Below are 13,697 nucleotides of genomic sequence, written 5' to 3'. Positions count from 1 at the left end.
TCTATTTTTGATATCAACAGAAATAAATTAAGTTTCTAAATTCTTTATTAACGTGACTGTCATATAAAAGGACGTACAGACATATAAGATTATTATCTTAATATAATTTACAGTGACTTAAAAGTAGTAGGATATCCTAGTGTCTGTGTGTCACCCTCAATAAATTAGGCTAAATTTAATAAAATATTATTTCTAGTTGTTTTTAAGGATCAGTTATTTTTTCTTTCTTTTATACTGAAATTATTTTTTTGTTAATTTTAGATGTCAATTCTGCCGACTACAGAAATGTTTAGCATTGGGCATGTCAAGAGATGGTAAGTTTTTCATTTTAAAATTAGGTTTCATTGTATTCTGATTACCAAATATACTTTCGGATATAGGTTTAAATTTAGATAAAGAAAAAGAATAAGATTTGATTTAGAATTGTTAATTACTGCTCGTATTGTAAACAGCTTTTCGCGGATAAAAAATGTATAATTATAAGATTTAAGCCAATTTTTTTGGCCATTATATGTCTAACCATATAATGCGATACGATACATGATTTTTCAGTGTGACTGAGAACCGATTCTTATCCACCGGATATTAATCGGTTTCGAAGCCATACTGGAAAAGATATTATTTTGTTCATTCACAAATTTTTGTTGTTTATTAAAAAAATGGCAGAACGTACTTTTAAATTGTTGTAAGAGTAGTTGTGCTACTATTATAACAAGGATGACAACATCCTTAAAGAAAAGGTCTAAATACAGAAGGAAGGACAAACAAATTATAACTCTTGTAAAGTGTCAGAACTTGATAAGCTGAACATTTGTAAGTCTAAACAAAATTGTAAATACATTTGTTACAAAATTGCTAAAATACAGGATACAGTAAAAGGACATTCTTTCATTTTTGATTATAGAGATGCCTCGCTTATAATATTGTACCTTGTTGTCCTAGGATTTATTATTAAAAAAAATCGTGTGAATAGGATAATTATGCCATACAAAAATTTTATTTAGAAAAATAAAAATCAGCAGTTGTACGGACTTTATGGTAATGGCTGTAGAATAATCGTATCTAATTGTTCCAGGAATCATCATGCAAAGTTTTACATAGATGGGACAATTCCAACCGACCCTATTTAAAGAAAAGCTTCGCTTTTAAAAATACTTTCCTTGTGAGTGTGTGTGTGCATGACTGTCTGGAATTAGGTGGGAAAAGTGGGGCATTCTGTCTCATTTTGTCTCACTCACTCACTTCGTCTGTCTGCACAAAAATTGCAATTTAGCCCACACAGAGAATGTGCACATTTCAGTAAAAACAGCAAAAAAATCCGCAAAAACAGCAAAAAAAAATTTCCGATAAAGACCTCTTTGCAAACTGAAGATGTTAAAATGTCCTTCATAAAAATGCTGGTGGGAATACCTTAGCCCAGAAACAGGTGTAACATAATTCTAATTCAAATTTTGAGAGTTCATCATCTTGTTTAAGTTGTTATTAACAAAACATTTTTTTTGTAACATTGTATAAATATAAAACGCTATGTTGTCATTTATTTTATTTAGTCTAAGCATATTAATATTCAGTTATGATGAACAAAATTTTATGCTTTTACTTATTCTTTTACAAGGATAAACTTTTTTCATATATTTTCTTATTGTAAAAATTACCTTTTTTTCTTATTTTTACTTTCATTCGCAAATATACGCAAAAAATCAAACACTTCTCCGAACTGCTAAACCCATAATCAAGTGTAATATACATTTCACAGCCGCCAGGAGCCTATCTTATCATTACGGCGGCTTGCAAACCTTTATTTGGCCTATATATTTTCACTGCAGACTGTGTTAAATATATGCATGCTTATGTACTTGTAGATTGTAGAATGATGTTTGCAAAAATTTTTAGTCGTCGCTAAAAAAAAACTGGCAATTTCACTTCAAACGAAAGTGGGACATATAAATGTATACTTAATGCATGTTTTGGGCTAGGTTAAATAATAAAAAGACTATAACAGTTAGCCATATGTTCTTTTTTTTTTTTTGGGGGGGGGGGGTTGTGACCCATTCGTGGATTCATGGGATTATTCCAAAGCTTTTAAATATATTAGTCCTCTTAACTCTTTTTTATTGAAACAAAAACAATAAAGATTATCATTTGAAATTTTTTTGTTATAAATTTCTTATTGAAAGACTTATTGTCTAAATTGCACAAAACATTGCATTTAAATTTCTAAAATGCATTTTAGAACCGCCTATTGTGTTTATTCTTGTATCAATGAACCTTTTTAGCTCATTAATAGAGCTTTTTTAATAGCTCATGTATTAAAAAATGATCTTTTAAGTACTCAAAGTTATTTATCCAATCTGTAAATAGTTTTATTAGTCATTTTAAACAATTAACATTAGAAAAATGTAAATAATTTTTTTTCTAATACAGCTGTGTGATTGGGCTGTGGGGTAACACTAAACTTTTTTTATTTTTTAATACAAGAATTTTTTATGTTTTTTTCCTATTTCCATCAAATTTTTGGATGTTAAAATTATCCTATTCATCTGATTTTTTTTGTATACTGATTCCTATTTCAACAAGGTACTATCTTATAAGCGAATATTATTATCTCTATAATCAAGTCATAAATATGTAAGTATAATCTTAAACAGTTTCATGTATTTAATAACTTTTGCAATAAATTTACTTTTTGTTTTGTCTTAAGCATCAATATTCTGCTTATTATTCAGTTCTGGCACTCTAGTGTTAGCGTTTATTTGTCCTTCCATTTCAGAGCTTCACTTTTATGGATGTTGTCATACTTGTTTTGTAATGAATACATCATAAATTAATTTTGTCTAATTTTTCCTAAGTTTCTGTTAATTTTTTATGTCAAAAATAAAAATGTAATTTTAACAAGTGGAAATTTTAATAACTCCTTACAATTTTATTTCTTTATGTTTAACAATTGAAAATAATAGAACAAAAGTGTTTCATTTTTGTATGACCTATATAAATTTTATAAACATTGAGTACAAAAATACCATTCCTTAATAATATAATTTTTATTTAAAAAATCAACAATCGATGTTCAAAACGTACTTTTCGAATGCTCTTTTTAGGTCAAACTAAAATGAAAACTAATTAGCACAATTATATAATTAACAATTATATAATAAATTTCTCCTAAAACATAATGAACAAAATCTTTAATAAAGGAAATTTTATAAATTCGAAATTTTGTTATTCTTTTCATTTAAGAATTAATGAGTACTGACCTATTTATTTCTCTTCATAATTAAAATAAATAAAACATTTCTAAATTTTAGAAATAAGACAACTTCTTATTCTTAAAATAATAGATGATTTCTGAATTTATGCTTTCGTTACACAAGGCCTATATGTTGAAAGTTCACTATTGATCCAAGTATCTATTGATTATTTGCTGTAATTGTTAATGTGACAAATTGACCAGAAATTTGCTTCCTATGCTACCTTGTAATTTTTAATTTTCCCCTGTCACAAATATTCCTATCATAGTCCTTTACAAGTATATGAAAGAGTTTACTTAGAACATTTCTATGCGACTCTATTAAGTATATATACATATATATATATATTCAATTTCTTCAAAGCATGACCGTCAGACCGACGGGTAAAGTGAGTTGAATACTGAATGCCTATGGGTAAGGAGAATCTTTAAACTAAATTTTAGCTGCCTATCTTAAATAGTAAATTACACATTTTCTTCATCACGTTACGGACGAATGGTCAGTTAAAGTTAATTTTAAAGCAGCTAGGCTACTGATAAGAGAGCATAATTAAGGTTTGATTGGTCAATAATGTCTTTGTCTCATATCAATATCCCCCCTTTATTTACTAGGCTTCTTATTAAATTCCCTTCCTTTGAATTGGGAAATTTTTATGTAAAATCCTTTGATAACATGTAATGTTGTTAATAATACATTGATGATTACAACTTTCAATCCTCCTATATGAAGTAGTAAGGTTTTTTTTCTCGATAACTATTGATTTATATCTATTTAGGATGGTTTTAAGCTTTTTTTCTTTTCCTCCGTACCCCTTTTAATACAGAGCCCCTACTCAGCCTCTTAAAAGCAAAACAAGGCTTTTAACATTTTTAAAAAATGACAGATTTCTTAAATATTTTAATTTAATTGAAATTTCATTGAAATAAAAAAGAAATATCCGTAAAAATTTGATAAGTATTAAATCAAATTAAAACAGTATTATATCACTCTTCAAGTGGCCCTTATCATTTTAAGCGTAGCATCTCTGCCAGCTTGATATGTAGTATTGATATCATTAGAACAAGGGATTTTAAGGGATAAGATAATGGACGAGAAATTAATACTAATTTTCCGACCAAAATTATTGATTGAAAAATTTGTAATCTACGTAACTCATCCAATCAAATTTCAATAAAAGTACCCAAAGTTTTGAGCCAATTAAATTATTTCTTTAGAATTTGCTTTTTCTTCTTGTGATTTTTGAATATGTAATTTAAATGAGTGCGTTTAAACAATGTAAACCTGCGCAACCACGACCATATTCGTTCCTGTTATTCATAATGGAAAAAATATTATGTACAGTTTGTTCATTGTTCTATTGAGTAAAATTGCAGCCTCCATTGCACATATTTAAAAGAAAACGAAACAAGTATGAAAAAATCCACAAAAGCGAAGCCGTAAAATCAAATGGGAAGACTAACGAACATTTAGCACTTGTAAAGTGTCAGAACTTTATAAACTATTAGGACTAACAAAATTTAATATTTGTTGCAAAATTGCTTGAAGGACGTACAGACCCCAATTTTAAAAAGCTTCGCCTTTAAAAATAAATAAAGAAATTAAACAAAAGGTTCTTTTTAAATAAAATGCATAAATATTGTCTTTTTTATTCAGTGTATAAAATTTTTAATATTATTATATTGATAAAAATTTGACAAGGAATTCATAGCAACAACAGAGAATAGTCTGATTTTTAAGATTTTCAAAACGTTTCTGTTAAGTTTTCTGTAAAACAATTGAATTTATTTAATATTTATCCCTACAAGGTTTGGAACCGGTTTGATTCCGTTGAAATTCATGGCAAAATATTAACTTAACTGTAAGTTTAGTGGCTAAAAATAGCTCCATTCCCAAAGTTTTGATATATCGATTTACTTTTTCTTCAACTTTCGCACAACTTTAGTTGACCAATGTTTTGGTGAATATTTTTCTTGTTAATTAATTAAACATTATTTTATAATCCTTTTCATTAGGATATTTTTTGTTCTACCTCCTCTTTTTTTTGGATACACCCCCCTACTCTTTATACAGCCAAGGGGGGTGTCAAGTTGTAAACCCCCATCATCACCTCTGCGCAGTTAATCATGCCCATAAATAAATTATTTATTTGATGTGCTTCGTAACTCATAGATATGGTCCTCCTTGCTTTGCATATATATGTATAATTATCTCTGTTTCTCTCTGTGTATTTCTTATACTAAACATAAATTAGATTTGATTAGCAAGCATACATTCCACCTACTCAAACTAAAAGTACTTTTCTTGAATAGAGCAGCTTCTCTATAATTAACTGAGATTTTCTACCTTTTTTTAAAGTGCAGCCTCTCTAAAACTATGATATATTCCTTTATCACTCTAAGCAATTATGCCATTATTAGTAGCGAATCTACTCATTAACTCCAAATGTCCGTCAGTCAGCTACGTTTACTATTTTAAATTGTGGAAAGAGAGCCACTTGGTTCTTCGATTTGCGAGATTTTTCATAACAGACACACATTCTGTTACTTTTAAAAAGCATTTTTATTAAATATATGTATAACATAAAAAGTTCACAAAAAGGATGTTAAAAGCAAGAATATAATTATGTTCTAGTTAATTAGTTGAATCTAAAAGAGGGTGGGGGGGGGGGGGGGGGAGAGTGTCTAAATTAACTTCATTTCCTGTAGAAAGAATAGGGACAAACCGTATAAAAATAGTTAACATATTTTTACTTTCATTCAGGATAAATTATTAAATTCTTTATAAAATGAATTTGAATCCTGAAAAGTTTTCCCTTAAATTTTCATCCCTTAAAATTCCTTTCTCTTTCAGTTTTCACTGTTAGGGCCATTAATATATGTATGCTAGTAATAAAACGAAAGCATAGTAAAATATTATCCTTACTCACTTGGTACCTTCCCTTGTGTCTGCCTGTGTATAGTAGGCATATACAGGGTGTTTCACTACAAATGTCCTCATATAAAACATCTTATATTTCATTTAAAAGTTAGTATGTTTTTCAACCTATTTTTAAAAAAATACACTATTCTAAGACATGAAGATATATTTCGATTTTAGCTTTTATTTTCAATTCATTTTGTCTCCTGTAGAATTGAATCAATATCAAGCAATATTAGCTTGGTTGTTCTTAAATCTTACTAAATGTTTCATAAATGTTACAAAAAATTATATTAAATATAGATTTATAATTACTGTATACATTAATAAGTTGACTTTTGTGTTTCAAAATAGACACAGACTGCCAAATTAGGACCAAAAAACTATTCTCTCTATGATATGATAATAGAAAATCAGTTTTTACACTTTATTGGGTTTGTTTTAATTCTCAAAGTTTTAACTTACTGTAAAGAACTATTGATTGAGTTACTATTAATGGTAAATTTTGAAACAAGGGACAATTTAAGCGAAACACCCTGTATTTATAGTTATATACATATATACTGTATAGGTCCAAAAGTAGGTCAACAGACTCGGACTAACCAAGCTGTTTTTCTTCACCGCTATACAAAAAAACGCGGCGCATGCGCGCAAGTAACAGCTTAGGTGCCTTCAGGGTAGGGGGGTTATATTGTTCTGTGCCTTAGATCTTTCCAAATGGGAAGAAAGACAGGTTGGAAGAGGGAGGGGGTGGAAGCTGTAAAATTGCGCGCTTATGCACAGACACGCACTGACACACAGACAGACAGACTGAAACACACGACACACACAAAACACTTACACTTGTTGTTGCTATAGAAGCCTTTTTAGAAAGTAAAATTGGCTTTTTTTGACAGGCACAATTTACCCCCCCCCCCCCTCATCAACAGTAGGGTATAAGCTTGGTTTTACTTTTCTTACTATCTACCCTTTCTTATTTCATGCAAGCTTTTTTATAACTTTTATCTAGAAGGGGAAAGTTTTTATGTTCATTTTCTATGGTATTTGTTATGGAATTAAATGGTTGCTAGTGTAGATTTTTAGGACATGTAGACGAAAAATGGCCCAAATTTAAATGAAAAAAATCGACAATAAAACAAAAAGAATTGAAAAAAGTCCTAAATTTTATGCACATGAAAGATATCTAAATAACGAGCTTAAGTCTAATAACCCAAAAATCAAATTCAAATGTATTTAAAACCCTTATTCTGAAATCTTCACCTTGTTTTAAATTTTATAAATAGTCTGCAGAAACGCAAATAAAAAGACTTAGAGATTTATATGAAATTCGAAGTTGAAATATGCAAAAGATAGAAAATGGGACTTAAAATATATACATTTGTAGTAAATTCTAGGCCTTTTTAACCACAAAAAAATTGTTTTTTTTTCACTGTTTTAATGCTTTATGTTTTTTCCAGCTGTGAAGTTTGGTCGAATGTCCAAGAAGCAGAGAGAAAAGGTTGAAGAAGAAGTTAGTTTCCACCAAGCAGCACACCATAGACAGGTATTGTCAATAAATCTCAAATGATCACCTGTTGCTTTGATTTTTACACTACCCATTTAGCATAGAAAAATAACAAAAATTACAAAGAAATGAGACAAAGAATTTATCAAAATATTTAGAAAAGCAAAACAAACAAAGTTATATAGCCCATGCTCATTTACCATGGGAATCTTCTTAGTGAATTTCAGAAGCCATAATCATTCATCAGTTGACATAAAGATGGACAAAGTAATAATAGATGCTAAAAGACGATCTTAATATAAAAGTTTCAGCCGTCTATCTATCATAGCATCCAAGTAAGTCACATCTCTTATATCCAATGTTCCAATAGCAATAACAAGAGACACAGTAATTTATCCTTATAATAAAATAAGTATGTTTGTTGTTTGTCTCTACCGAACTGCTGAACCGTTGTGGTTCTCCTTTACAGGGTAGCTTCTCATAGTTCCTGGGAAGGTTTAGAACTATTTTTGGGGTTGGTACTACCACCCTTCCAAGAGAAATCGCCCCTAAAAAAAAATACCCCCCCCTCCCATTTTTTTTTTATATTTTTCAACATACAAAATTAATGGTAATAAGCATACCTGAAAATAAAAACACTTTATCCTGTGAAAAATTCTCAAAAACAAGCTTAAAGAGCGGCGCTTGACACTTATAGAATGACTTTAAAATCCTGAGTTTAATAAAAACCTAAGGTAAAAGAAAACAAAAATGGTAAAGCAAATAGAAAGCAAAATTCATTGTAGGAAAAATAAACAACAGTTTCTAATACAAAAATGTCATTTAAACAAGGATGATAATTAAAAGAATGCTTTTTTTCCCAAAAATTATTTGTAATACGAAGTAGAGCGATATCTACCTTTCCATCTGTTCGTTCCTTTGTCCATTTATTATACCCATAATATCTGCTCAACTATATCTAGTATTTCGCCCTGTGATGGGTTCAGGCTATTTTCTTTAGAAAATAAAACAAGTTAATTTAATGATGCTTAAAAGAAGCCCCCCTTACGACAATGGACGAATTAAAGAAGTGCCTCTCCTTTGGTGACTTACCACAAGCTTAATATGATCAGCTCATCATATTTGAAGTTGAGACTTATGGACGACGTTAATTTAACAGAAGATGCTATTTTTACAAGACAACATAGAATCCTTTGTGCTTGATCATGTTCAAATTTTGGTTTGAAACAAAAGTAAACATTACCAAAAAATAACAGTACTAAGCATACCTAAGTAAACTAGATGTTAATAGTTATGTGGCATTTTTAACTTGTTGGTTATATGAATTACTGGTACACCTACTTGTTTTGAAACAAATTTACTTACAATTTTGTTTCGACTTATTCATTTATATTCTGCTTTTTATATTCTGACACTCTACAAGTGTAGGTGTTTGTTTGTCCCACCATTTCAGACCTTCGCTTTTTTGGATGTTGTCATCCTTGTTTTTTTAAAGAGAAGTATTATGCTAAATACAAGATGACACAAAATGTCAAAAAAATATAAATAAAAAAATAATGAAAGAAAACTGTGGTTACATTACAGACATACAAACAGAGTGGGGGAAGCAAATCCATAAAAAGACGTTAAGTTAAGTTAAGTTAAATTTTTTAGCAAAAAATACTTTTTTATAAATTATTAATTAAGATATATTTTTTAAGCAAGTAGAAATTAAAATGCATTTTTATATTAAAGAAATAGAATTTTCATCAATGCACTTATAATTTCATACATTCAAAACACAGTTACACACAAACACACGACACAAGAAATGGAAAACAAGGGTTTTAGTATTTATAAATGCCAAGCTCTACAAAATACAAGAGGCTATCACAAATATGGAGATAATGTGACTGTCTAATATTGAATAAGCATAATAAAAGCTAGAAGTCTAACCAAAAATATGATGCTAGGCTCAAAACATTACCTTTAATGATAATCACCCAAGAAATCATAAAAATAAAATTGTATAAAGATTTTTTTTTGAAAAATAACATGTCAAAATGTTTTTAAAAAACCTAAGAGCATTTTGGTAATGATTAGAGTAACACCATTATTCATTGTTACAGGAATCCTCGTAAATGGTTTGAAATCGAAATAGGACGGGCGAAAATCCTTAATTTATGTAGACAGACCAATTGTTATAGAAATGCCTCGCATTAAAAAAATACATTATAAGAGACAGTAAAACAGGCCTTACTTTATAGTTGCTTGTGTGTGTGTGTGTGTGTGTGTGTGTGTGTGTTTGTTCTATTCCCCTCCCCTTCCCTCCCCTCCTATCTCTCCCGTCTCAGGACTGCACTGCATACAACAACTATAGTAAATGGCATGGATTTAAGGATTGGACATTGGATGATGATAACATAATCCCCCAATTTCTATCTGTTATATTCTGTCTTTAGTAGATGGTATCTTTTGGGGGAAAGATAGGTTGTGCTTAGATTTACTTATTGTTGTCCTTACTCACCCTGAGTAAATAGAGTTCATTGACTCCTAGTAAGGCAGTTTACAATATTATACAGGGGGAGAGACACTTTTACAAACAGGTTGCGTGATTTTTATCAGAAAATTTATCAATTTGGAAAGGTTGTGTGAATATTTCTAAAAATATTTAAAAAATATTTTTGATTTTAGAAAATGTGCTTTAAATTTAAGTTTTTAAACCATTAAAAATGCATTATGAAATTATTCACTTGAATTAAAATCAATCTAATTTATTAAGCATATAAAATGAGTTTTATATTGTAAATAATAAAACAGCTGATTTTCCAGCAAGGGTCATTGACACCATGTTTATACATACATTGTGCAATATTAGAGTTGAGCTAGTAGATTCTATTATACCCATAAAAAAACGTTATGTTTTCTGTTAGCAAGGACGTCCAAGCTTTTTTTGAGGGGGTTAAAATCAAGGGGTTTCAAAAGTTTGAGGGGGGGGGGGGGTGATCTAATTTATTTTTGAGATATATTAACTCTAAAATAGGTATACCTAACTTCATGTCTAAATTATGAGTTTAAATAAAGTCGTAAAAAATTGAATTTCCTATTTTACTTTAATTTACTATCTATCTATCAGTTCTATCTATCTTACTATCTTTGTGCTTTATTTAACCATTGTTTATCTTAATTTAATTCATTATGTATCTATCTCCGTATATCAATTTATCTATCTATCTATTTCCTTATTTAATTGTTTATCTATTATATCTTACATAAATTTATTATATATCTATCTCTGTATATCTTTCTATCTGTCTATCTATTTATCCATCTATCTATCTAACTATGATATTATCTATTTCTAGCAGAGAGCTCCAGGGAACAGTCCAGATTCCTCGCTGGTAGAACCATCTATCTATCTAACTATGATATTATCTATTTCTAGCAGAGAGCTCCAGGGAGCAGTCCAGATTCCTCGCTGGTAGAACCATCTATCTATCTAACTATGATATTATCTATTTCTAGCAGAGAGCTCCAGGAAACAGTCCAGATTCCTCGCTGGTAGAACCATCTATCTATCTAACTATGATATAATCTATTTCTAGCAGAGAGCTCTAGGGAACAGTCCAGATTCCTCGCTGGTAGAACCATCTATCTATCTAACTATGATATTATTTCTAGCAGAGAGCTCCAGGAAACAGTCCAGATTCCTCGCTGGTAGAACCATCTATCTATCTAACTATGATATAATCTATTTCTAGCAGAGAGCTCTAGGGAACAGTCCAGATTCCTCGCTGGTAGAACCATCTATCTATCTAACTATGATATTATTTCTAGCAGAGAGCTCCAGGAAACAGTCCAGATTCCTCGCTGGTAGAACCATCTATCTATCTAACTATGATATTATTTCTAGCAGAGAGCTCCAGGAAACAGTCCAGATTCCTCGCTGGTAGAACCATCTATCTATCTAACTATGATATAATCTATTTCTAGCAGAGAGCTCTAGGGAACAGTCCAGATTCCTCGCTGGTAGAACCATCTATCTATCTAACTATGATATTATTTCTAGCAGAGAGCTCCAGGAAACAGTCCAGATTCCTCGCTGGTAGAACCATCTATCTATCTAACTATGATATTATTTCTAGCAGAGAGCTCCAGGAAACAGTCCAGATTCCTCGCTGGTAGAACCATCTATCTATCTAACTATGATATTATCTATTTCTAGCAGAGAGCTCCAGGGAACAGTCCAGATTCCTTGCTGGTAGTACCATCTATCTATCTAACTATGATATTATCTATTTCTAGCAGAGAGCTCCAGGAAACAGTCCAGATTCCTCGCTGGTAGAACCGCCCTCTTCCACTGAAACCCTTTTCCCATCAAATTCACAGTAAGTTTTTTTTTATCAATTTTTTAAATTTTTAAAAATTCGTTCTGAAAGCAATTTATGGTTTAATGATTTTATCATTATCAACCTTATGGCAGGTATATCAAAAGGTATAAGACAATGGCCAATAAATCGATGTACATCCTAAAATATGATACACTAAATTACCCCTTATTTAGAAAACAATTAGTTGTTGCATTTTTTCTTTTCATAGATTTTTTTATTTGACGACTTATGATTTTTCGATAGAAAGGTTTTTTAACTGTATGATTCAGTTTTTATCTATTCAACTTTATTGTAATATTTATAATATTTATATGTGAATCTCAAAAATTGATTTGACATATTTATTTTAAGATTATGGATAATTATGGGAACTATATAAGGTCAGGTTATGTCGAGTTGTTGATCTTAAAGGCATTGGCCCCTGCAAGGGCTAAAGGCTTTGATGCTTTTGGTGGATTAAATAGCTAATAATGTAATACCTATAGGGTCTGTTTTTTAAACAGGGATCGGCAGCCGCATACAAGCCTAAAACTTCTTATGTGCAAAAAAGATCCTAAAAGATGGATTGTCTGTTTAGGAACAGGTTTAGACATCCAGCTGAATTCTAAAGTTGTAATATGACCATTTTACTGAGGCTTACACGAAGCCTGCCGAGCACTGCTTTAAAACATGAAAGTAGACACGTTTCCTTGATACTAACGTCTTTTTTTGCAGGTTTTCGCAGCAGCAGACTTACACAGAATTTTATGGGTCACAGTTTCCCAGCCAGTTTGGAGCCACAAGTTTTGATGAATTTGTTGACTCCACGACCAATTTTGCAGATACGGATATTCATCTTCAACAAGGTAACAACATCTTTAACTTATTCTACATAAATGGGAAAAGCACAGACAGATGGACAAAGTTATTTATAGCAATAGAATATTCAGATGTTCAGTATATCTTTAGTAATCAGTCATCAATCTTTAGTAGTAGCTACGAGAAACACGATGACCCACATACGATTTATATCTTCAAGAGCATTACAGACAATATGACGGACCAAGGGAGTTATAAAAGTAGTTGTCAGCTAAAACCTTATTGATCTTAATTATTTGTTGCCAAAATATAATATTTTTTTTATTTCTAGGTATGAAGGTAGCCGTTTCTGCGGCCGTACACGCAGCAAACAACCGTCTGGCCGTCTCGGTCGCCAACACACCCCACCACCAACACAACAACCATCACCACCAGCTGAACAACAACAACGGCGGTGGATTGTCAAACGCTGGCGGCGGCAATGGAACCGCCGGCGGCCCCAACGGAGCCCCCGCCTCTGACCGACCTGTGATCACGATTAAACAAGAGCTGCCCTCGCTTCCGCCAGTTTCCGCCGGCGGCGGTGGCGGCGGACAGATGGACCATACCAACACTGGGTTTGTTGACTCGACGACGCCATTTTCGGCAGTCGGTCACCCCGGCAGCAATGGACGGCCAACCCCGCCTCCTTCTTTGTCCATTCAGGAGGATACAATTGAGAGGTAATTTCGAATTTTAAATTTGGAAAAAGACAAATTGAAATTCTCCTTCATAAATAGAAATATATGTTTTAAATATCGTTTCTGAATAATACTATTTAAAAGTTTTAATCTGTAGCACAATTTTATCAATAAATGCTGA

The 13,697-nt window shown here is 31.1% G+C and overlaps 2 protein-coding genes across 5 annotated transcripts in view; one reads left to right on the top strand and one right to left on the bottom strand.

Moving 5' to 3' along the window:
• tank (EI24 domain-containing protein tank) overlaps window positions 1–13,697 on the bottom strand; it is a 228,697-nt gene that overhangs the window by 168,992 nt on the left and 46,008 nt on the right. The gene's annotated exons all lie outside the window — the stretch shown is intronic.
• Window positions 1–13,697, top strand: part of Hr3 (nuclear hormone receptor 3 ROR-beta) — a 69,163-nt gene that overhangs the window by 47,305 nt on the left and 8,161 nt on the right. For 3 of the 4 annotated variants that reach the window (XM_080173508.1, XM_080173505.1, XM_080173507.1), the window contains 5 exons: window positions 262–314; window positions 7,622–7,707; window positions 11,953–12,035; window positions 12,753–12,883; window positions 13,168–13,558. In XM_080173508.1, the coding sequence (XP_080029634.1) occupies window positions 262–314; window positions 7,622–7,707; window positions 11,953–12,035; window positions 12,753–12,883; window positions 13,168–13,558 (744 nt within the window). The remainder of the gene's footprint in view (window positions 1–261; window positions 315–7,621; window positions 7,708–11,952; window positions 12,036–12,752; window positions 12,884–13,167; window positions 13,559–13,697) is intronic. The other variant, XM_080173506.1, reaches the window with a different exon arrangement.

The sequence above is a fragment of the Acartia tonsa genome, chromosome 10, assembly GCF_053477335.1.
Source record: "Acartia tonsa isolate MP-2025a chromosome 10, ASM5347733v1, whole genome shotgun sequence".
NCBI classification, from domain to species: Eukaryota; Metazoa; Arthropoda; class Copepoda; order Calanoida; family Acartiidae; genus Acartia; species Acartia tonsa.
This window is presented reverse-complemented; position numbering and strand designations above follow the sequence as displayed.